Genomic DNA, 22,555 nt, shown 5'->3' on the forward strand with positions numbered 1-22,555 from the left:
AACCATCCCCCTCAGATTCTCATCATAAGAAAAATAAAGTTTTGTGTGTGGGAGGGTGGAGGACAGGTTGATAAAGGAAAGTTCAGATAAACCCTAAAAAGGGATTGTTGTCATATTCTTGAGCAAGGTGAAATCTCTTCAGCTTCAAGTCATAAAATTCAGGCTGAGAGCAATCTGAATATACTTATTCCTAAAATCAGCTAGGTTTTTGAGAGTGAGGGGTCAGATGTGAAATCCTTGAAGACTACTGTACCAAGAAATCCCTTGTAGGATGAAAGAATATGGGAAAACTACTGTTTCTTTTTTTGTGAGTCTTTGAAAGATAGTGTTGATTCAGAATTGTGGCTCCCAGGGAAGAAAAGTTATATATCTCTTCCTGCAAGGCCTCTCAAGAGGAACTTAAGGAAAACAAAAACAACAAGGCGTCCTTGTGGCACCGTAGAGACTAACAAATTTATTTGGACAACAGTATCTAAAAAATTTCAAAATTTGCATAAGGTTCTTTTTAGTCCAAATGGAACCAGACTGTTGGCATGTAAAATAAATGAGTTTGGAGAAATGGCTCAAATAAAAGCTGGGGGGAAAGTGGCAAGAGCTGAAATGCACACAAGTTGGACAAAGACATTGTTAAAGATGTGGCTAGTACAATGGTATCTGTGTATCCAGTAAAGGTTAGAATGAAAATACAACTATGCTAGAGCAGAGACAGGATAACAACACAGAGGTACATTCCACAAAATTAGCTTGGTCTTGGATCAAGGAGTTATATAAAAACAGACATGTAGGCAAGAATAAAAGCGAGAAGTGTCTGTGTGCCAAGGCAAGAGTTTTAAAAGCAAAATTAGGTATCACAGAAATGTGGCGGAATGATCAAAAACAGCCGGCTATTGTAATATCTACTTACAAACTATACAAAAAAGAGAGAAAAGGCCAGAGATGTTGAGGAGTGAGTAGTGCTATATATTAGTGATTCCATAGAATTTAATGAGCTTAAAAATGCTGAATGGAGACTACAACACGAGTGAATCTATATTGATACAAATCCCAAACTGTAAAAATGTAAATATATTAGTAGGTGTTACTTCCAGCTTCCATATCAAGCAAAGGAAATTGAGCACTCAGTACTGAGAGAGATCAGCCAGGCAGTAAAATCTAACAAAACAATAAAGTGGACTTTGACTATCCGTATAGAAACTGGTCAAATGGCATAACAGGACACAGTTTAGAGAAACCGTTTCTTGACACTTCAAATGATTGCCTCTTTCAACAACTGGTTCTAGGGCATAGGCTATTAATTAGCACACAAGAACTAATTCAAGAAGTGATGGTAGCTAAACTATGCTGAAATAGTGACAATAGTATGATTAGGTTTAACATTCAAACAGCAGGTAGAGTAGTAAAAAGTGACACTAATCACTAGAATAAAAGATTTAAATAAAATGAGGTTAGTCAAAAGGCTGTTTGTGCAAATTGAAATCCTTCAAAATTTGGAATTCTTACCCTAGCTTAGTCAGTGAGCAAGAGTATAAATTACAGCAGTTACTAAGAAGAGGAAAGTTAGAAGGGTCAAAATGAAATTCAAAAAGTAAATAGCTAAAGGTGTAAAAACAAAGATAAGCTTCTTTAAGTCATATTGGAAGCAGGAAGCTTGCAAATGAATTGGTGGGTCCACTGGGTCTTCAAGGGCTAAACTGAGCAATTTGAGAAGATGAAACCATTGCTGAGCAGTTACATGATTTCTTTCCATCAGTCTTCATTAGTGAGAAAATTGGTGAGATTCCTACCCCAGAACTAATCTTTTCTGGTAACAAAGGTGAGGCACTCTCAGACTGAGATGACAGGAGAAGAGGATTTGGAGCATACTGATAATGTAAAATACAGTAAATCATCAGGCCCAGGTGGTGTACAGCCAAGAGATTTGAAGGAGCTTAAGTATGAAGTAACTGAGTTGGTAACACAAATTGGTAATTTTTCATTAAACAGTTACTCTTCCAGAGTATTGGAAAGTAGCAAATGTTTTATTTATGTTTAAAAAGGTCTCAATAGATGATCAGGAAAACGATAATTCTGTAAGTCTTGCTATCTGTCTGTACCTGGCAAATCAGTTGAATGGATAGTTTAAAAACAATAACAAAATCTTCCAGATATTTAATGAGCTTGGATTCAACAAAGAAAAGTTATTTCACTGATCTCTTAGAATTATCTGAGTGTGTCAGTAGTGACTAAAAGAGAACCGTTGGCTTAATTTATTTAGTCCTCCAAAAGGCTTTGATAAGGTCCATAGGAAGAGGCTGCTGAAAAAGTTAGGGCAGTTATGGGTGAGTGGCAAAGTACTGTTTTTGTTTTTTTATCAAAAACTGGACAGGAGACAAAGCAAAGAATAGGAGTAAGTCAACTTTAATCGTGTCAAAAAAATTAACATCAGGGTGCCTCAAGGTTCCATACTACATCCTGTGTTTAATATATTAAAACAGTGATCTGGAAAGAGTGGTTAATAGGTAGCAAAATTTGCATATGACTCTCAGTTATTTAAGTTATTCAGGACCATAGAAGACCATGAGACTCTTCAGAGAGACCTAAACAATTTGGGTGAATGAGCAACATGATGGCAAATAATATTCAGTGTTGTGAAATGCAAAGTAATGCACATTGGAGGGAAAATTATAACTACTCATGTACCTAACAGGATTCCAAATTAACTGTATCAACCGAAGAAAGGGACCAGGGTCATCACTATAGAAAGTTCAATGAAAATCTCTGCTCAGTGTGCAACTGCAGTCAAAAAAGTTAACAAGACGTTAGGAATAGGCTGAAGAATAATACTGAAAACACTAATTCCTTTATATAACTCAGTGGTGTAACCTCACTTAGAATACTACATGAAGTACTGGACACTCGATTTCAAAAAGGGTATTAAAGAAGTGAAGGGGATTCAGTGAAGAATGACAAGAATGATCAAAAGCTGGTAAAATTCCCACGTGAAGAGAAACAATCACAATCTACTTTAGAAAGGAGACAAATAAGAGGGAACATGATAAAAATATATAAAATTACAGAGAAGATAGAGTGGGAGCTTCTGTTTTACTTGTCTCAAAGTTGTAACAAGGCAAAATTCAATGAAATTAGAAGCTGGCAAATTCAAAACACGCAGTGAAAAATTTTCCTCCACAGTATGTAGTTAAACTAGAACTCATTGCCACAGGAAGTCATTGAGACCAAGAACATAATGAGATTCAAAAAGTGATTGGATATTTATACAGATATTAAGAATATCCAGATTTGTCATAATCAGTGACAGTACAGATTTTGGAAATGCCATTAAACCTTCTGAGCTTAAGCCAATCTCTAACTATTAGAGATCAGGGTGAGACCTATATGAGGGATAGATTATTCCACATCTGCCTACTACGAGGTTCTTAAGCAGTCCCCCGAAGCATCTGGTTCTGGCCACTGTATGAGACAGGGTGCTAGTCTAGATGAACCATGGATCTGCTCCAGTATGGCAATTCCTATGTTCCTACATTTTTATTTTATTTTTTGTATAACATGTTTTCTTGTAATATCACAGGATTCGCTTCATAGTCTTTTCTCTGATCCACAGTGGCCAGAAAGCACATCTTGTTGTAGTCCTGGGATAAGGATGACATCTCTAGAACACCCCTTGATCATATGTCATTTGGTGGTCAGAAGTTAGATACAGCTTTCTAAAAAGCTTTGGATCTTAGCAAGCTCTCTGTATTTCAAGAGCATTTTTCCTACTGGTAAGATCTTCAAGGATTTTGAAAAGATCAGAAGTAGTAATCATGAAAGTCTAACTACATGTGATAGTAGTCAACATCCTGGATGCCTCACAATCAGGGTTCAGACCAGAGCACAGCACAGAGACTGCTCTAATGATGCTAAAAGACTGCTTTCTATAGCCATGAACACAGGCAAAATCTCCATACTCATGATGTTGGACCTCTTTGCAGCTTTTTACATAGTAGGCCACAAGGTGCTGTTAACTTTAACCTGCCTATGTGACGTAACAGGAGTAGATTGCTGTGATTGTACCTTTCCAGCAGAGCTAAGAGAATGATGAGTTGTCCTCTCTAAAACCCCTCACTTCTTCTATAGCTACATGAGACCATTGAAGAGATAGTGAGACCCCATCGGGTTTTGCTGCCAACAACACAATAACTCACTTGTATATCTCAACCTGAACTGATGCAATTACCACCACTACAAAACTGTGATAATGCCTACAAGCAATCGGCACTTAGATAAAAAGCAACTGGCTCAAGCTAAATCCAGGCAAGACCAAAATGGTGATGGTTGGAAAGGGGAAATGCAGTGAAAAACTAGTGTAGATGTTGCCTCCGCTTTCCACTGAAGGCATTCATTCGTCAATGTGGTGTGAAGCCTCAAAGAACAACATGAAGTATCAGTGTTTAAAAATGCTTTCTTTCACCTCCAACTTGCCATGAAAATTTTCCCTTCCTTCCAGACAAGGATCTGGCCACAGTGATTCATGCATTTGACATTACTGTAACTCACTGAACTTGATGCTGAATGTGAAAACCATGCTCAGGCTCAAGCTATTATGATTTAACATTAAATGTATTAAGTCACTGAAAACTTTTGAAAATCTGAATAGGAAAATTCTTTCTTGTAAATTTGTTTTCTCACAGGGACTCTGCAGGCATTCCTTCTGCCAGTTTGGAGTAATGGCCCTGGTTCTCTATGTAATGAGACTTTAACCCTTCATTTACTGTTTTGATCTCTGGAGTGGTGCCTGAAAAACCAGGAATATGTCTAAGGGCAAACACTTGATGGACATTCCAATAGAATAAAAATTGCTAGGGTGGCCTGTCTGAACCACCCAGGACCTATATTTGTCAGAGACTATGGTCATCTCTGGAATGGGGTATGAGTATCATTTACCTGGAATTACAGGTATCGGGAAGTCTATGCTTCTAAAAGTCCAGTGCCTCTTGCAGCTTGCTCCCAGTTCAGAGCAATATTTGCCCTCCTGTGGAATAAGCAAATCATGGGGGAGACTCATCTGAGGATAGTACTTCTATCACAGGAATGTCCTAGCTGCAGCGCAGCTTTGGCGACAGCATTGAGGTTCTTGACTTGTAGAATCAGCTGAGTCATTTGATCCTATCCTTTGGGGATTAGGAATTGGATGATAAAATTCTTCAGATGTTGGGAGAAGAGGGCATGGAAAATCGATGTGTTGCAGAGAAGGTTAGAGCTTTTACCATCAAAGAACAGGCTGGATTGAGGCCCAAGAGATTCTGTGTAGATCAGATATTTACACTAAGAACCATCATAGAAGAATGTATAGAATGGCAGGCTCTTGTTTATTATAAGTTTCAAAAGGCATTTGACAGCCTGCATGGGCATACATTGTGCAATGTTGGTCAATTTTATGGAATTCCAGCTAAAGTCATTAACATCAAGGCTATGTACAGCGATGCAAAGTGTTCTGTAAAGGTGAACAACCAGAAAATAGACTGGTTCAGTGTGGATATTGGCATGAAACAGGGCTGTGTTCTGTCTCCACTGTTATTTGACATTGCTGTAAACTGGATAATGAAGTATATTAGCAATACAAACACTGGCATAGGATGCATAGAAGGCAAATGCCTAGAAGATCTAGACTTTGGTGATATTACATTATGGAGCAACACTCCAAAAATCTACAAAGACATGTTGGCAAAAACAGCAGGCCAAGCAGGGATCAAAATCTGTTACACCAAAACAGACATCCTTGAAGTCCAGATGTCAAGCGGTAACATAATATTAGAAGGCAAAAACATCAAGGCAGTAGAACAGTTCCTTTACTTGGGCAGCACTGTCATGGGGGTACAGCCCTCATCGCCAGACTGGCACCTCCTCCTGGTCATGCTGGGGATTAGCTCAAGGCTGATGCCCGCATCCACAGTTTGCACACCAGCATTCTGTCTCTGCTCGCGCCTATGGCGCCTCTCTGAGCTCCCAGAACCTCAGCATCCTCTTTTCAACTCAGCCCTCCGGCTAGGTCATCAGCTGTGTTTTCCCCTTCCAGGGTTAGGTATCTCTGTCCAACAGTCCAGCCACTTCCCCAGGAACAAAGGGGGGAGGGGGAGGTGACCCAGGCCCTCCCACCACTCCAGGCCCCAACACAGGCACCCTGTAAATAGCAGCCTCCTGTTGTCCTCCTGTAGCCTCTGTCAATACTGCTCTATTTCCCTGGGCCACTTCCTCATGGCCCCGGCACCTTCTTCACCCTCATCTTAGAGCGCAGCTGCTCAGTCCCAGGAGCCAGCCACTGCTTTGTCCAAGGTGCTTATAGTTCTCTCAGCCCTCCAGGGACACAGTCCTTATTCCCTGGGCTCCCAGCAGCAACTGAACTATTCTGCCCTGCAACTCCCTTTTATATGGGCTCAATGGGCCCTGATTGGCTGTTCCTCACTGTAGCCTCCCCAGGTCTCTATTAACCCCATCTCTATCAGTGTGGTGCAGGTGTCCCATCACAAGCACCATACTAGCTAATGGAGATGTCAAGAAAGAAGTGACGTCAAGGATAGGAAGGGCATTCACAACATTCACTAAACTCAATAATATTTGGAAATCAAAGAGAGACAATACCAGACAAAACCTGAAAAAATTCAGCTCAAATGTAATCTCAGTGCTAACATATGGCTGTGACAGCTGAAGAGCTTCCAATACGTCATATAAAAAATTAGATGTCTTTTTAAAATAAGTGCTATAAAAGCTTCTGGGCATTCGATGGTGAGACTTTATTACCAACATAGAGATTGGAGAAAGTACCAACCTGCAGGTTATCAGAGAAAGTACCAACCTGCAGGTAGAATTAGGAGGAAGTTTTGGACATATTTGGGGCATGTACTCCGGTTGCCAATATGCAGACTCCCACATGAAGCTGTCAAGTGATAACCAATTGGGTGCTCTCATTTCCTCACTCCAAGGGAAACCTTAAGAAGAACCATTAGCTGGGAGGACAGAACAGTCAAACTCAACACCATAGAGCAGATGGAAACAGCAGCTAATGATAAAGAGGGATGGAAGAAACTAGTTTCCACTCCGTGTGCCAACATTGGCATGAGAAGGATATAGTCTATAATATCTGGGGTGCCTGAGGAAGCTAGGTCTGCCCAGGTTACCATCACAGGATGGTAGGGGCTTTAGGTAAGAAAGAACAGCATGTTAACTGTTTTAAAAATCCTTTTTCTTGAAATGCTTTGTTCCCACTGGTCAGTAAGCAATATGTTTAGTTTTAAGAAGGCTGTTTGCTCACTATGTTCACCACTGATCACAGACTCTCAAAGGTAAGAACTGCAGGTGGTGAACCCAGTTGAACATGCTGGGAAATGCAGTTGATACGCTGCGTACTGTAGTCCAGGAGTATGGGCTAAGAGTGGGAGAATTGCAGAATTCCACCCCAGAAGAGGTAGTGATGGCCTGAGATCTTAGGGGGGCACAGAAAGGGGACAGAGATGCAACTAGCTCTGTATTGGGGGTAGCCGTGTTTGTCTGTATCCACAAAAACAACAAGGAGTCCGGTGGCTCCTTAAAGACTAACAGATTTATTTGGGCAGAAGCTTTCGTGGGTAAAAACCCTCACTTCTTCAGATGCATGGAGTGAAAGTTACAGATGCATCTGAAGAAGTGAGGTTTTTTACCCACGAAAGCTTATGCCCAAATAAATCTGTTAGTCTTTAACTAGCTCGGTAACAATGACAAGTATTTCATAGGTTCTCTTCTCTGTTGGAAGTTACCTCCTGGGCTTGTGCTATAGTTACTGCCCGGTTGTAGAATAATCATTTAGGTGTTAAAAAAAATCTAACCTGCAAGCTGCCTCTGTGAGTGCTGGTGGGTATAAATACCCCAAAGGTGAGCAGTCAGATTGTTGGATTCCCTGTTATGAATAGACAAATTTATAGTTAAGAACAAAATTTTCCAATTCGGAGTGTTTTCAAAAGTCTTTTCAGTGACTTAATGCTTTTTATCTAGACATCTATGTAATGTTAAGGCTGTGAATTGTAAAAACAGAAAAGCAAAGAAATGTTGATTAATGGGTGGAGATGATTACAGGAATGTCGAAGACTAGGTAGTCATCCCTTTTATTGGGTATGCCTACATATCAACATAATAAATATAAACAATTATGGTTAATGGCCCTGCTGCTGTTTCACTCAGACAAAACTCCTGTTGAAGTCACGTAAGTGTAGGATTGACCTCCAAGATTACGGTATTTGCAGTTTTTTTCCAAAAGATTTTAAAAAGAAAAGAAAAGGTTCGTAGGGAGGAAAAACCCCATCTATTTTTTGCCCACTTTTCTTGTTTAGATAGTGGGACAATAACTGAGATGAGATGATCTGCTAAAGTTACTCCTTGGCTATGGCCTCATCAAAAGGGCTCATTCAAGAACATGGTATTGGACAATAAGGCCTTGTTCTTCAGGTACTGATCATCCAGTTAATGGGAGTTGCAGGTGGTCAGCACATCTGAAGAGCAGGAGTTAATTGTCCAAAGCCATATGTATGGTATGTAAGACTATTGGATATTGAAGTTCTGACTTCTGTGGTGTAATGATGATTTCTTTTTAGTTTCAGAAAACACTAATACTCCATGGCCATGAAGATTGGATAAGAGGCATTGAATGGGCAGTCTGTGGTCAGTATGAAAGTCCAATAAAACATTTAATGAGGCAGAGAGTTGAAGATTGGAAGGGGAAAAAAAACCAACCATCTGGTCTCCATTTTTAATCCCATTCATTTGTTAGATCGCAGTTCCTGGTTCAGTGGAAGGCTGATGTCTTTGCATGGATTAGATGTTAGGTGGAGGAATATTTTAGCATAGCACTGCCATTTTACTCCAGTATTCACTATTCTCTGATATATTTATATTCTCTGATACTTCTGACATATTTGCTGTAGATCTTTTTTTAGATGGCACTTCTGATTATAATCTATCTGGGTCACTTTACAGAACAACATTCCTCAGACTAAACAAAGTATAATGCAAAATAATACAGAAATTGAATTGTCTCAGTTAGCCAGAATACAGGGATGCCTTGCAGGTCTTTATGCTAGTACCACAATGGTGTGGTTATTTCCGGCACTCTGATTGCAGTGGGATTGGTTTGCATTTGTATATTTCTCAACCACCCAGTATACAAATCTCTTTATAACCATTGTTTTCTCTGCATCCATCACCTTGTCTTGCCTTGCCTGGTTTTTAATGTGTCAATCTTAGTGGCATTTGAACTCAAACAAATTTGCTTGACTTAGCAACTTGTCCCTTGCCATCCCTGTGGTCCTTGTTCCTGAGAATGGTGAGTCAGCCCCAGTTTATTTTTAAAAATTAAATTAATTTTAGGAACTTCCCTACCTCCTCTTTCTCCCCTTGTAAGAATAGCACAAATTGGTGGGAGACTCCACTACTCCTCATATTCAGCCTTTGAATAACTGATTACAAACGTTACTCACTTTGTAGAAAATGTAGGGGAGAGGCAACAGGAGGAAGGGACTTCTTAAAATGTATTAATTTAAATGAATACTCAAGATTGGGGATTTATCCTTCCTAAGCAGCATGGAGGGTGAAAAGATCAAGGGTGCAGGTGGGAGAAGTACGTCTCAGAACAGTAACTTGTAGGGTTTCTCCCTAAGTCAATAACCAGTGTTTCCTGGACTGATGAACTGTGAGTCTGAAGTTTTAATATTGTATATCCCAGGATCAGGGCCGGCTCCAGGGTTTTGGCCGCCCCAAGCAGCCAAACAAAACAAAACAAAAAAAAGCCACGATCGCGATCTGTGGCGGCAATTCGGCGGGAGGTCCTTCGCTCCGAGCAGGAGTGAGGGACCGTCCGCTGAATTGCCGCCGAACAGCTGGACGTGCCGCCCCTTTCCGAAGTGGCCGCCCCAAGCACCTGCTTGGTAAGCTGGTGCCTGGAGCCGGCTCTGCCCAGGATATGGCTGTTACCATGTAAGTGAGGCAGGACCCATGAGTCAGTGTGTTCTAATTTGCTTGGTTGTGTTAAATTGTTAGAATGAGTTGACATTGGAATAAAAGGAACAATAGTGTTCATAATACTGTTTGCAGAGGGAAAAAATAAAATATGTATGGTGTGGTGAAGGGTGATAAGAATGGAAGACGTTAATCTTGATAAGTCAGAATGAAAAGGTAAGTGATTTAACATTTTTATTTTTACTGTGTGTTATTTTTTTAAACAGGCGGGGATCTTTTCTTAGCAAGCTGTGCCCAGGATTGTCTGATAAGAATCTGGAAAGTGCAGGCAAAATCAACTCCATCTGTGGAAGTCAAAGATGATGACTCTATAAGGCTGAAGGAGAACACTTTTACTATAAAAAATAAAAGTGAGTAACAACTGAAATGCTCTCTCTGTAGCTATTCCTTCTTCCAGCCAGTGTCGTGGTTATTGCTTTCAGTAGGGATAATAGGAATTCTGTCTGTTATAATTTTATTCCGATGCTAGAGTAATTTAAGACAAATTCAGTTACAGTAATAACTCTTGCTCCTCAACAGCAAAAAATATAGTAAATATGTTTGTGTTTTAGAAGCTTTGGCTGTGTACCGTGTCTGGTTTATTGCAGAAATAGTACATCAGAGAAAAGTCTCAATAGAGGCCTTCTATTAAACTATAAATATTATAACCATAGCCTATGGTTTTAAGGCATGTATTTGTTCTACCTTCAGTAAGCTGTTTGTTACACAGTTTCTCTCCAGTTATCAGACAAATGTGCGTCTTAAGTTTTTTTAAATTAATAAGATTCATAGATTCATAGATTCATAGATTATAGGACTGGAAGGGACCTCGAGAGGTCATCGAGTCCAGTCCCCTGCCCGCATGGCAGGACCAAATACTGTCTAGACCATCCCTGATAGACATTTATCTAACCTACTCTTAAATATCTCCAGAGATGGAGATTCCACAACCTCCCTAGGCAATTTATTCCAGTGTTTAACCACCCTGACAGTTAGGAACTTTTTCCTAATGTCCAACCTAGACCTCCCTTGCTGCAGTTTAAACCCATTGTTTCTGGTTCTATCCTTAGAGGCTAAGGTGAACAAGTTCTCTCCCTCCTCCTTATGACACCCTTTTAGATACCTGAAAACTGCTATCATGTCCCTTCTCAGTCTTCTCTTTTCCAAACTAAACAAACCCAGTTCTTTCAGCCTTCCTTCATAGGTCATGTTCTCAAGACCTTTAATCATTCTTGTTGCTCTTCTTTGGACCCTTTCCAATTTCTCGACATCTTTTTTAAAATGCGGCGCGCAGAACTGGACACAATACTCCAGCTGAGGCCTAACCAGAGCAGAGTAGAGCGGAAGAATGACTTCTCGTGTCTTGCTCACAACACACCTGTTAATGCATCCCAGAATCATGTTTGCTTTTTTTGCAACAGCATCACACTGTTGACTCATATTTAGCTTGTGGTCCACTATAACCCCTAGATCCCTTTCTGCCGTACTCCTTCCTAGACAGTCTTTTCCCATTCTGTATGTGTGAAATTGATTTTTCCTTCCTAAGTGGAGCACTTTGCATTTGTCTTTGTTAAACTTCATCCTGTTTACCTCAGCCCATTTCTCCAATTTGTCCAGATCATTTTGAATTATGACCCTGTCCTCCAAAGTAGTTGCAATCCCTCCCAGTTTGGTATCATCCGCAAACTTAATAAGCGTACTTTCTATGCCAATATCTAAGTCGTTGATGAAGATATTGAACAGAGCCGGTCCCAAAACAGACCCCTGCGGAACCCCACTCGTTACGCCTTTCCAGCAGGATTGGGAACCATTAATAACAACTCTCTGAGTACGGTTATCCAGCCAGTTATGCACCCACCTTATAGTAGCCCCATCTAATTTGTATTTGCCTAGTTTATCGATAAGAATATCATGCGAGACCGTATCAAATGCCTTACTAAAGTCTAGGTATACCACATCCACCGCTTCACCCTTATCCACAAGGCTCGTTATCCTATCAAAGAAAGCTATCAGATTGGTTTGACATGATTTGTTCTTCACAAATCCATGCTGGCTGTTCCCTATCACCTTACCACCTTCCAAGTGTTTGCAGATGATTTCCTTAATTACTTGCTCCATTATCTTCCCTGGCACAGAAGTTAAACTAACTGGTCTGTAGTTACCTGGGTTGTTTTTAGATTTTTAAAGTTTTAAAGATTAATAAGTCTTTCATATTAATAAGATTTGATTATACATGTGCCTTTAAAGGTGAAAAGAGAGCATTGTATGGATTTATTACTTCAGTGTTTTTCGGATAATTTAACAGGCTGTGTAATCATATGTAAAGATAAATTATGTCACAGAGGTCATGCAAGGCAGCTCTCAGCCACAGCTCCCAGCTGCCAGCCTTGCAGCTCCAAGCTGCCTCGCGTGGTGGGAGTCCCCCTTCCCCCCTCTCCCCCGGCTCTGAGTCCCCTTTCCCCCTTCGGTCTCTCATCCCTCCCCCCCCCCCATTGTTTTTTGTAAAAGTCACAGACAGGTTTTCTGTGTTTTCAGTTTTTACTGATTTTTCACTGATAAATTACCAGGTTTTTTAGTAAAGGAGTTCAGTTTTTACAGATTTACACCCATTTATCAATCCACTGGGTATTTTTTCGGGGCTTATTTTTGTTAAACATTAAAGGTTTATGCGATTGTTGTGTCCTGTAGCTCTGAAATTGAAGCAGTTCCACGGTGTAAAACACAGAACACGCACACGGTGAAGGTCAGAAAATCAAGTAGTTAATATTGCACTATGATTGGCTCACAAAGAGATGCTGCCTGCCTATTTCTCTGTGTCTGTTTAGTGTGGCGCTGAATTTAAACAATCAGTTCTTCATAAAGATATCTAATGCCCCCTGTCCACCCAGTTACCTCCTTTAGTGCCAAACTCCTTATAGGATTGGATGGACGGGCCTGGGTTCTTCTGGATCCCCACACAACCAGTCCTGCCCTTTCTATGGGCGGCTCCCAACTACCCACAAAATTTCTTCTCCCCCCTCCAGGGCTCCCGGGGGAGAACAGCTCACTCCCTATTGGCAGGCTAGCTCTTCTTCCCAGGCTTCCTCTTGTCAATCGTTTGACTCTGCCCCTTCCTCTGAGCAGGCATGCCTGCAATCCTTCCCCGAACCAACAAGGCCCCCTGTTCTACATAATGTGTCTCCCTCTGGGTTGCTTAGCAGACTGAGTCTGCCCTTGGCTATCTCTTCCTATAGCTCTTATGTAGACTTGACCAAATTTGGTCTTTTTTATTAGTATTTCAATGGAGAGTATCAATGATTTTTAAGCATTTTTAAAATTTTTATGTATTTACATTATCAGTTATGGGGAAATTATAAGGTGGTCAGACAATAGTAGATACTGAAATTCAAAAAGTTAAAGCGTTATAACCATTAAAAATAAATTGTACAATTAAATATCCTTAAGTTCTCAAGCTCATTTTTCTTACTCAAAAACAAAACAATGCAAAATTTTAGAGCCTACAAGTCTACTCAGTCCTATTTCCTAACTAGTCCCACTAGTCCTAACTAACTCATACAGAGCTCTTCATATAACGAGAGATAGATAGTAAGAGAGAGAGAGAGAGAGAGAGAATTATGGTATAAACATGTTTGCACATATTTAACATTTTGTAGGAGTTAGACTTGTGAGCATTGGAAACATCATATTTATGGAGATTATAGCCAAAATTCATTAGTCTTCTTACACAGAGGTTTATAAGGGGAGAAGTATAACAACATTTGAAAAAATCCCAGATATCTGCCCCTGTGCTGAAGACAGGTTCATTATGATTTCCTTTACATAGGGTGCAAAGTAATTTTCTATAGAAATTTCTAAAAAATATATAAAAAGAACAGGAGTACTTGTGGCACCTTAGAGACTAATAAATTTGTTAGTCTATAAGGTGCCACAAGTACTCCTGTTCTTTTTGCAGATACAGACTAACACAGCTGCTACTCTGAAACCTAAAAAATATATAGTAATTCAGAGAATCTCATGTCTCAGAGGCCAAATTATTATTTTTTTATTATTAGCATATTATTTTAAAATCTTTGCTTCTCTTTAAATATAGTACTTAAAGATCATATTAAAATATAATACATTACACAAACTGTTATAAATACCTCACATACCGCCTTGTGTAAGACTTGAACTATGGATTGAGGTCAGAAATATTTTTATAATTAAGTGCATTGCAGTGAGTTAGATTGATTATTCTATAGTTATGAGTATTTCAATTTATGCAGGGCAGCCTTAATTTGCTAATTTCCAACATCATGGAGAGTAGAGTAAGGCTACAAATTACCTTTAATTTTGGTACCATTTCCAGAGAGGGTAATAGGATAGGCCTGTGCATTGCAGTGCCCACATTGGGTGTGAGCCACCCAGCAGTGCAGGGTACCATATTGCAGTTCACTTTGCTTGTTTTTAAGGCTTCTTATTGAATTGTACCCCTATAGCAGCTGTCTCTGTATTTGTGAAAATGTGAAAGATCTTTGTTCTTATCAAAATGCTATTGAAGAATAAGCAGTCTCATTCCCTCTGTTCTATGGTAGATACTGAGACAACATATGCAGTTATTCTGGAGTCCGTGTTAGCTGGCCATGAAAATTGGGTATTTGCAGTTCACTGGCAGCCTTCTTTTTTGAAAGGTAGGAAGAAAGTACATAAAGTACATAGTTTACCAGATAATGTATAAACATGGTGCTACTATACATTATATACCTTTTTGTGGGCAAGAGTTTCCACAGAGAAGCTATTGGAATATTCTCTGTAATTTTGCAATCAGAACATTTTTGGATGTATCGTAAGGTCCTGCTGTATGGTGTTCCTGCTTTATTTGCTGTTGTGCACCATATGATGCTTTGCCTTTTATTGATGTTGCCTTGATAAAAGACAATATGAATATAGTATATGAATGTTTTACATGTAGTACTGGCTTTGTTTGATTTGTGATTTATACAGCTTGTGGTATTTCACCTCAGTTTGTTCAACACAAACTAAAAATAAATTGTAAAGATGAAGATTTGTTTTTAATAATCGCTCCAGAAGATCAATGTTAACTCAAATGCCCTTCCTTGTTTTTCTTAATATAGAAAAATTGGTAGGGTAATAAAATATTGGCATTCTGAAATTTCTTTATTTCAACCTTACATGCATTAGTAGAACTCTTCAGAGAAATCCCTTGAATTTGTCTGTTTTTCAGATATAAATTATTTAAAACTATGCATTAATATTTAATTAGTCAAAGGTAATTGAAAACATTCTTCTTTAGAGCCTCTGCAATTCTCTGTCCCCAGCCATAGCATCAGGGATTTAAAAAAATAAAGGAATAAACTATTTCTTCTAAATACGTGAAAGAACAGTTACTGCTTTAGTTTGTAGAACAATGAATAGCATTATAGAATTCCCCCTCCCCCCCCGCTTTCAAGCAATAATAATCTAATGATATATATCCAGTACAATAGACTATCTTTACAAATAAAGAGTTCGGAATTGTGATTCATAATCTTGGGGTCTTTAGTGTTATCAATGTGTGCTAGCTTTTGTTTCCTCTAAATCAAAACTTTGAAAATCCTAATGTGAAAGTAATAGTATAAATTGCTTATTCTTATACTTTCCTTTAGCATAGCCCTCACACAAACAAATATTTGAAACAATATTTTAACATACCCTTATCAGAGATTTGCATTCATCAAGGACCTGATCTTCTTAAGGCTGGTGTTTATTCATTGTTTACAGCACAAATTTTGCAATGCAGCAGTTGAATTTTCAGCATATTTAGATTTCAGTATTGGCATATTCTGTTCAAGAGCATTCTAATTTGTAGTAGCAGAATAATTTATTTTTTGTACTGTAGATGGCATAATACAACAACCAATGAGACTACTTTCTGCATCAATGGACAAAACTATGATTCTGTGGGCTCCAGATGAAGAATCTGGGGTATGGTTAGAACAGGTAAGGGTCAGTTTTTCTTAGCATACCTGTGTAACCTAACATATATTGGGTTTGCCTCAAATTTCAATGTGATTTTTGTTTTTTGTGCTTTGTTTTTTTAAAATTTATTGTGGAAAATTTCAGGTAGAATATATTGCTTTGAAAATGTTTCCTAAGTTATATGTATGTTCAGTGGAATAAGAACTGTATGCAAAATATAGAAAAGATAATGCAGAAAACACTTGTCGAGTTCAAGGGCAACAGCTGAACAAAAGATGTAGTACCCGACAAAACTGAATTATAGCTGAAGTGCTAGTGATATCCTTGGTTAAGGTTGCCATTTTAAACACAGTTACTCAGTTGTGAATAACATTCTAATTTTCCACTTTTGGGGCTGAAATTTGCAAGAACTGGTCTTGATTGCAAAGTGAATTCTTTGATGTTTTTACATAAACTGTTAAAACACTCTCTCTTTTCTTCACTCAACTGATATACTCTATGACATGAATAAAACTACATTTCTCAAAAGGAACAAAGTATACTTTGTGATGTAATAATTTTAATTTTTCTGCTGTATGTATTTGCTTACTTATTTGCAATGTGTGGCAAGCCACAATAAGTTTCTTTATCATTAGTACATATCACTACAGTATTTGTAATGGTGTTTTAATATAGATAGATATGGTTGCAACACCTATATTTAGGGTTCCTTTACACTTTCTAAGTCCCTGTTTTCCGTTATTTATAACTTTGCCAGACACTAAGTGTTTGGGCTAAATTTTTCTATGCTTTGTCTCTGCTTAAGGTCAATTTTTGGATATAGGTATAGATATCAGCAAAAAGTTTCAACCATTTTTGAGAATGAGGTTTTAGAAAATAGTTGTGTTCTTAATGTTAAATGTTGTTATTATTTCTTTGAAAGTTATATAGTATCTTTGTGCTTGGGAGTAGGAATTTGAAATTGGCTTGGTGATGCTAATCAGGTCAGAGAGATGCCTTTTGCTATCACCATCTATCCACACACATCTGGCCAGATAATGTCTCTAAAAATCATCAGTTGCATATACAGTAGAAACTCAGAGTTGTGAACACCTCGGGAATGGAGGTTGTTCGGAACTCTGAAATGTTCGTAGCTCTGAACAAAATGGTATGGTTGGTCTTTGAAAAGTTTATAACTAGCCATTGACTTAATACAGCTTTGAAACTTTACTGTGCAGAAGAAAAGTGCTGCTTTCCCTTTGTTTTTTTTTAGTTGTTTACGTTTAACACAGTACTGTACTGTATTTGCTTTTTTTGTCTCTGCTACTGCCTGAATGCATACTTGTGGTTCCAAATGAGGTGTGTGGTTGATTGGTCAGTTTGTAACTCTGGTGTTCGTAACTCTGAGGTTTTACTGTATTCAATAGAGCTTGCTAGATGTTTACTGCTAAATCTCCGAACATTCCATTTGCATTGAATATGTTCTCTAGACACACAGATGTTGAGCTCTATATGTTAGTTATAAGCCACAGCAACTCTTTTGGCCTAGGAGAAAAAGTGCAGGGCTGGAAGCCCAAATGGAGGACTTCTAGTTTCTGTTCTTTCAGTTATTGGTGTTTAATAATTCTGTGCACTCATACATCACAGAGGCCAGGTAAGTATTATTTCCACTCTTGCCCTTCCCCATTTTAATGTAGGTAATGGGGAGGCTGCACCAAATCACTTCAGGCAGAGTTGGGAATAGAATCCTTTCTCTAATATGGTAGAGTAAAGTCTAATCCACAGCCACACTGCTTTTCAGAATGAACGTGTCATATCTGTGTATTTGGCTATGCTGTCTATATCCACTGATCCACAATCCCTTTTACAGCCAAACACTGAGCCTAGGAATCCTACAACCCAACAGTCCATTGCTATCTAGCAGATAGCTGTATAAACCACTGGCAAACTATGTGGCTAGTTGGAAGAGGATAACAGGCTTCTATTGCCATCAGTTACTCCTTGAGTTCATGAGCAAGAGGTCTGTGCTGTGGATTTAAATGTCTTAATAAGAGCTGGTGAAAATTTTGGACAAAAATATTTTTCATTTAAAAAATAGCCTTTTATCAAAAATAAAAATTTTCATGAAAAAGTTTTGACATTGAAAATTTTCACAAAAAACCAAGAATGGGTCCTTTTGAACTCTTACACATGAAAAAACTTAGAAAATGTGAAATTTTTATATGAACATATGTTTTTATTTTTTCAAACCCTACAGATAATCCATGTAGGATTTCATATGATGGAATTTGTTTTCTTTTTTTCTGACTAAACCTAGGAAGTTACACACACAAACCTACATTAAATGGCCTAAAGTTGCAAAGACAAGAATTTAAAAGCTAAAGAATACCAAAAATAAGTTTGACCGTGCAACCTTAGTACAGTCCCCTTACATATATAATACAATAGTCTTCAATTACATGATCACACAGTTGTTCTACAAGTCCCATTTCTCATTCAGTTCAAGGATGGATAGTGAATGAGGTAGAAGATTGCAAGAAGTTCTCTTGTGTTTAAAGAGCTGGACTGAGCAGGAGAGCGGGTTCTATACCTGGCTCTACTACAGATTTACTGATTTGGGGAAGGAGCCCTGATGTATGTATGGAAGGAGGCCACATAAAAATGTCATGAGCAACCTTTATTTTGGTACCTCTTAACTTTTGTGTCCTTGATTTTGCAACCATAATGTACTCCTGAGGGAATTCTGTGCCAAAAAAACAAAATTCTGCATACAGTATATTAAGATTCTGCAAATTTTATTTGTCAATAAATAAATGGCAGTGGGGAGCACAGGTGACTAAGTCCACAGAGGTGGGAGATCACCCTGCAGCCCCACCTGTGCTCCTCTCCTCCCTCCCCCGGGATGTGGACTTGGTGGAGAGGCTGCACCTGACCCCGACACAGCGCAAGAATTGTGTGGGGTCCGGATACACAGGGGCTTGTTGGAAGGTGGCCGGGTGCAGGGGCAATGGGACTCTGCAGTGGGGTCCAGGTGAAGGTAGCTAGGGCTCAGCGTGGGAGGGCTACGTCTGCAGGAATGGGACTTGACAGAGGAGGTCTGGGTGTTGGGGGCTCAGCAGAGGGGTCTGGGTTCTGGGGGAGTGGGGCAGCATGGGGTGGGGGTCCATGTGCAGCTGGTTGGGGCTCAGTGGGGTGGGGGTCTGGGTGTGGGGAGCTCATTGGGGTGATCCAGGTGCATAGGGGCGTGGCTCGTCGGGGTGGGGGTTCAAGTGCGGGTGGCTCAGTGGGGGGTGGTTTGGGTGCAGGGGCTCGGTAAAGGGGGTCTGGATATCAGGATGCACGGGAGTTGGGCAGATGGGAGCAGCTCCCCATATAATGACCCCTCCCCCCCCAGACAAGGAGCAATGGGGGCATGAATAGGGGGGTTCAGCTCTGGGGAAGGTTTCTGGGGGTGGGTCTGACCCAGACCCAGCCGCTCTGTGTAGGGTAACGGTGCTCTTCCCCCACTCCCAGCCCATCTGGGACTAGCAGCTGAGCCCAGCGCAGGGTAGGAGCCACCTAGGAAGGGTTTGGTGCGTGGGGCTTGGTGGGAGTGTTCTGAGTGGGGGGGGGTGAGGCTAGGTGGCAGGCAGTTTGGGTATGAGGGGGCTTCAGATGCATGGGGGTTGGGCAGCTAGGGGGTGGTCTGACCCGGCACTAGCCGGGGCGTCCCCAGACACCCTCTCCCCCCAGTGATTTACCTCTCCACTGGCTGCTCTAGGTGCTCGAAACCACATGCCCACACTACTGGGGAAGGGCACGTGACTGCTCTTGTGGCTTCCCTTTGCCTCCTCATCAGAAAGTAATTTTTCTGTGGGGAAGCAAAGAAATCTGTGAATTCTGCACACGCGGTGGCACAGAATTCCCCCAGGAGTAATAATGCTCTTTTAACGTGTTTTTTGCATGCAAAATATAGATTGTGGTATATGGCTGAGCTTGGGGTAGGATTACAACTAATGAAAGACTAGTTACTGAGCAATAAATATTTCATTTTCAATTGTTCATTCAGGTCCGTGTAGGAGAAGTGGGTGGTAACACGCTTGGATTTTTTGACTGTCAGTTTAGCCCAGATGGTTCAATGATTCTTGCTCATGCTTTCCATGGAGCACTACATCTTTGGAGACAGACTCCAGCTAACAGGGTAAAACCATATTATTGTTTTTACTGTTGAGTAGAAAAATCATGATAAATGTATGTGCACCAAGTGCCATTTAACTAACTTTAAAATGACAGAACCATTCTTTGTCTAAAGAGATCATTCTCCAGGATTCTCAGTTCTGGACCTTGAGAATAAGGCATGTTGGGCTCCTCAAACTCTTAGCCTTTTGGTTTCTAAGGGCTGGTCTACACTACTGCGGTAAATCAATCTAACTTACGCAGCTTCAGTTATGTGACTAACGTAACTGAAGTCAATGTAGTTAGATCCATTTACTGCGATGGCTACACTGTGCTGTGTGATGCACTTCCGTTATGCTTCTCGGGAAGGTGGGGCACACAAATCGATGGGAGAGTGCTCTCCCATCGATTTAGCATGTCTTCACTGGACCCGCTAAATTAACGCTCACTGCATTGCAGCAGTGCTGACCAGTGCTGTAGACATGCCCTAAGGGCAATGATAGCGGCTTGGGGAACAAAAACAACAAAGAGTCTGGTGGCACCTTAAAGACTAACAGATTTATTTGGGCATAAGCTTTCGTGAGTAAAAACCTCACTTCTTCGGATGCGGCTTGGGGAATGAGCTAACTTCCATTTGGGTCTGGGCTGTGGTCCAGCTGCCTCCTCTGAATGTTCACATCTGCGGTTAGTCAAGAATAACTGAGCAGCTCCCACTAGGACTTGAGCCTCTTCAGCCCATGCTCTGGCACTTCACCTTGATCTAACCTTTTGCTGTTTCAGGTATCCTGTTTGTGTCTTCCTGACAGTCAGGTCTGGTAAAGGACTATTCAGTTCTATGTATTTTGTATGTAAAAAGGTACACAGAAATAAATCTATTGCTCCTTTTTATGCATGTTCTCTCACACATATGTATAATTTATGGTTTCTGTTATTTTAATAGAAAGAATGGACTCCAGAAGTTGTGATTTCAGGACATTTTAACAGTGTACAAGATGTAAAGTGGGATCCAGAAGGAGAATTTATTATCACTGTTGGTTCTGATCAAACTACTAGACTTTTTGCTCCATGGAAAAGAAAACACCAGACAGAGGTAAATCTTTGAAAGTTTTTGCAAAGGGATGTTAGAACTCTGGATGGATAAAGCAGTTTGGTGCAAGATTAGAGACAACCTGAACAATGTTTATCCCTTAAGCTACGCTAAACTGGGACCCATGGAAGGGTTTTGAGTTTACATTTTTAATTTTGTCCTTCAACATTTCCTGTTTTCAGTGTTTGTAAGGACAGGAAACTGAAATCCCAAAATATTATAAGAGAAAGGAGTTGCTGCAGGTTTTTATGCTGCCCTGATTGGGGGTCTGTAGGTGCTACTGTAATATCAATTATAAATAGTAACATTTCCAACTCTTCAAAAACTAGCAGGTATTTGAAAACTAAAACCTAATCATCTTCTCACTGGATTTCCAGCCTGGTTTTTTATTTATTTTGTTATTTGTGTAGCATCACTTGTAAATTACATCAGAATTCTTGGTTTTGGTGACTTGTTCTTAAATTAGCAGTTTTGTTCCAGCACCTCTTTTGTTGACTCTTCAGTTTCTGATATGAGAGGATCTAATTAAGTATGTGAGGAGAGGAGGTCCGGGTAAGGTATCTCCCCAACATCCTCTGGTGAAGGCTGATGCAAAGTAATCACTTTAGCTTTCTTGCAAGGTCCTTATCTTCCTCATTGTTTTCTTAAATTGCTGCTGGTCCACTAGACGTATCAGTTCTTTTGCAAACTTTTGCCTTGGATATAATGGAATAGGCATCTCCAGGCAGATGAAAAATAATGAGGTCCCTAACCTTTTTTTTTTTAAGATGTAGTGGAGATAGTGTCATGTTCAATTAAGCATCTGCTTCCTTCTCAAACCATACCAGCACCTCTCTCCTTTGTGTGTTTTTTGTTTGTTTTTAGAGGTTTTGTGCTGCTGCACTGACAAGCAGATATTCTAAAATGACAGACTTCTGGCTTTTCTGAGGCTGTCTTTACTAGAAACGATGCTGCAGCTGTCGCTTTAGTGTAGACACTCACTACAGTGATGGAAGGGTTTCTCCCATTGCTATAGTTAATCCATTTTCCCCAAGAGGTGGCAGCTAGGTCGAGAGAAGAATTCTTCCATCAACCTAGCACTGTCTGTGCAGGAGAGAGGGGTAGGGTGAGGTTGGCTTAACTTCATCAGTCAACCGTGTGGCTTTTTCACACGCCTGAGCAAGGTAGCTGGGTTTACCTAATTTTTAGTGCAGACTTGGCCTTAAAAATAGAAATACCAATGAGAGAATGTGTACTGTTCATTGGTTAGTGTTCATACTGGACAATGACTTGGAAATGAAAAATGTTTGTTATGTGTTGTTACGCTGATTAAGGAATTATTTTGTGGAGGAATTGAAATATGCCAGTGTTTGACATTGAGAGCACTCTTATCATTAT

At 39.9% G+C, this 22,555-nt stretch overlaps 1 protein-coding gene across 2 annotated transcripts in view; it reads left to right on the plus strand.

The window, feature by feature from the left end:
* ELP2 (elongator acetyltransferase complex subunit 2) overlaps positions 1 to 22,555 on the plus strand; it is a gene marked incomplete in the record, with an annotated part of 113,662 nt that overhangs the window by 42,029 nt on the left and 49,078 nt on the right. For both annotated transcript variants that reach the window (XM_034761460.1, XM_034761462.1), the window contains 6 exon segments: positions 8,601 to 8,667; positions 10,227 to 10,370; positions 14,574 to 14,669; positions 15,878 to 15,978; positions 19,985 to 20,116; positions 21,032 to 21,181. In XM_034761460.1, coding sequence (XP_034617351.1) covers positions 8,601 to 8,667; positions 10,227 to 10,370; positions 14,574 to 14,669; positions 15,878 to 15,978; positions 19,985 to 20,116; positions 21,032 to 21,181 — 690 coding nt within the window.

This window comes from Trachemys scripta, chromosome 2, assembly GCF_013100865.1.
Source record: "Trachemys scripta elegans isolate TJP31775 chromosome 2, CAS_Tse_1.0, whole genome shotgun sequence".
Lineage (NCBI taxonomy): Eukaryota > Metazoa > Chordata > Testudines > Emydidae > Trachemys > Trachemys scripta.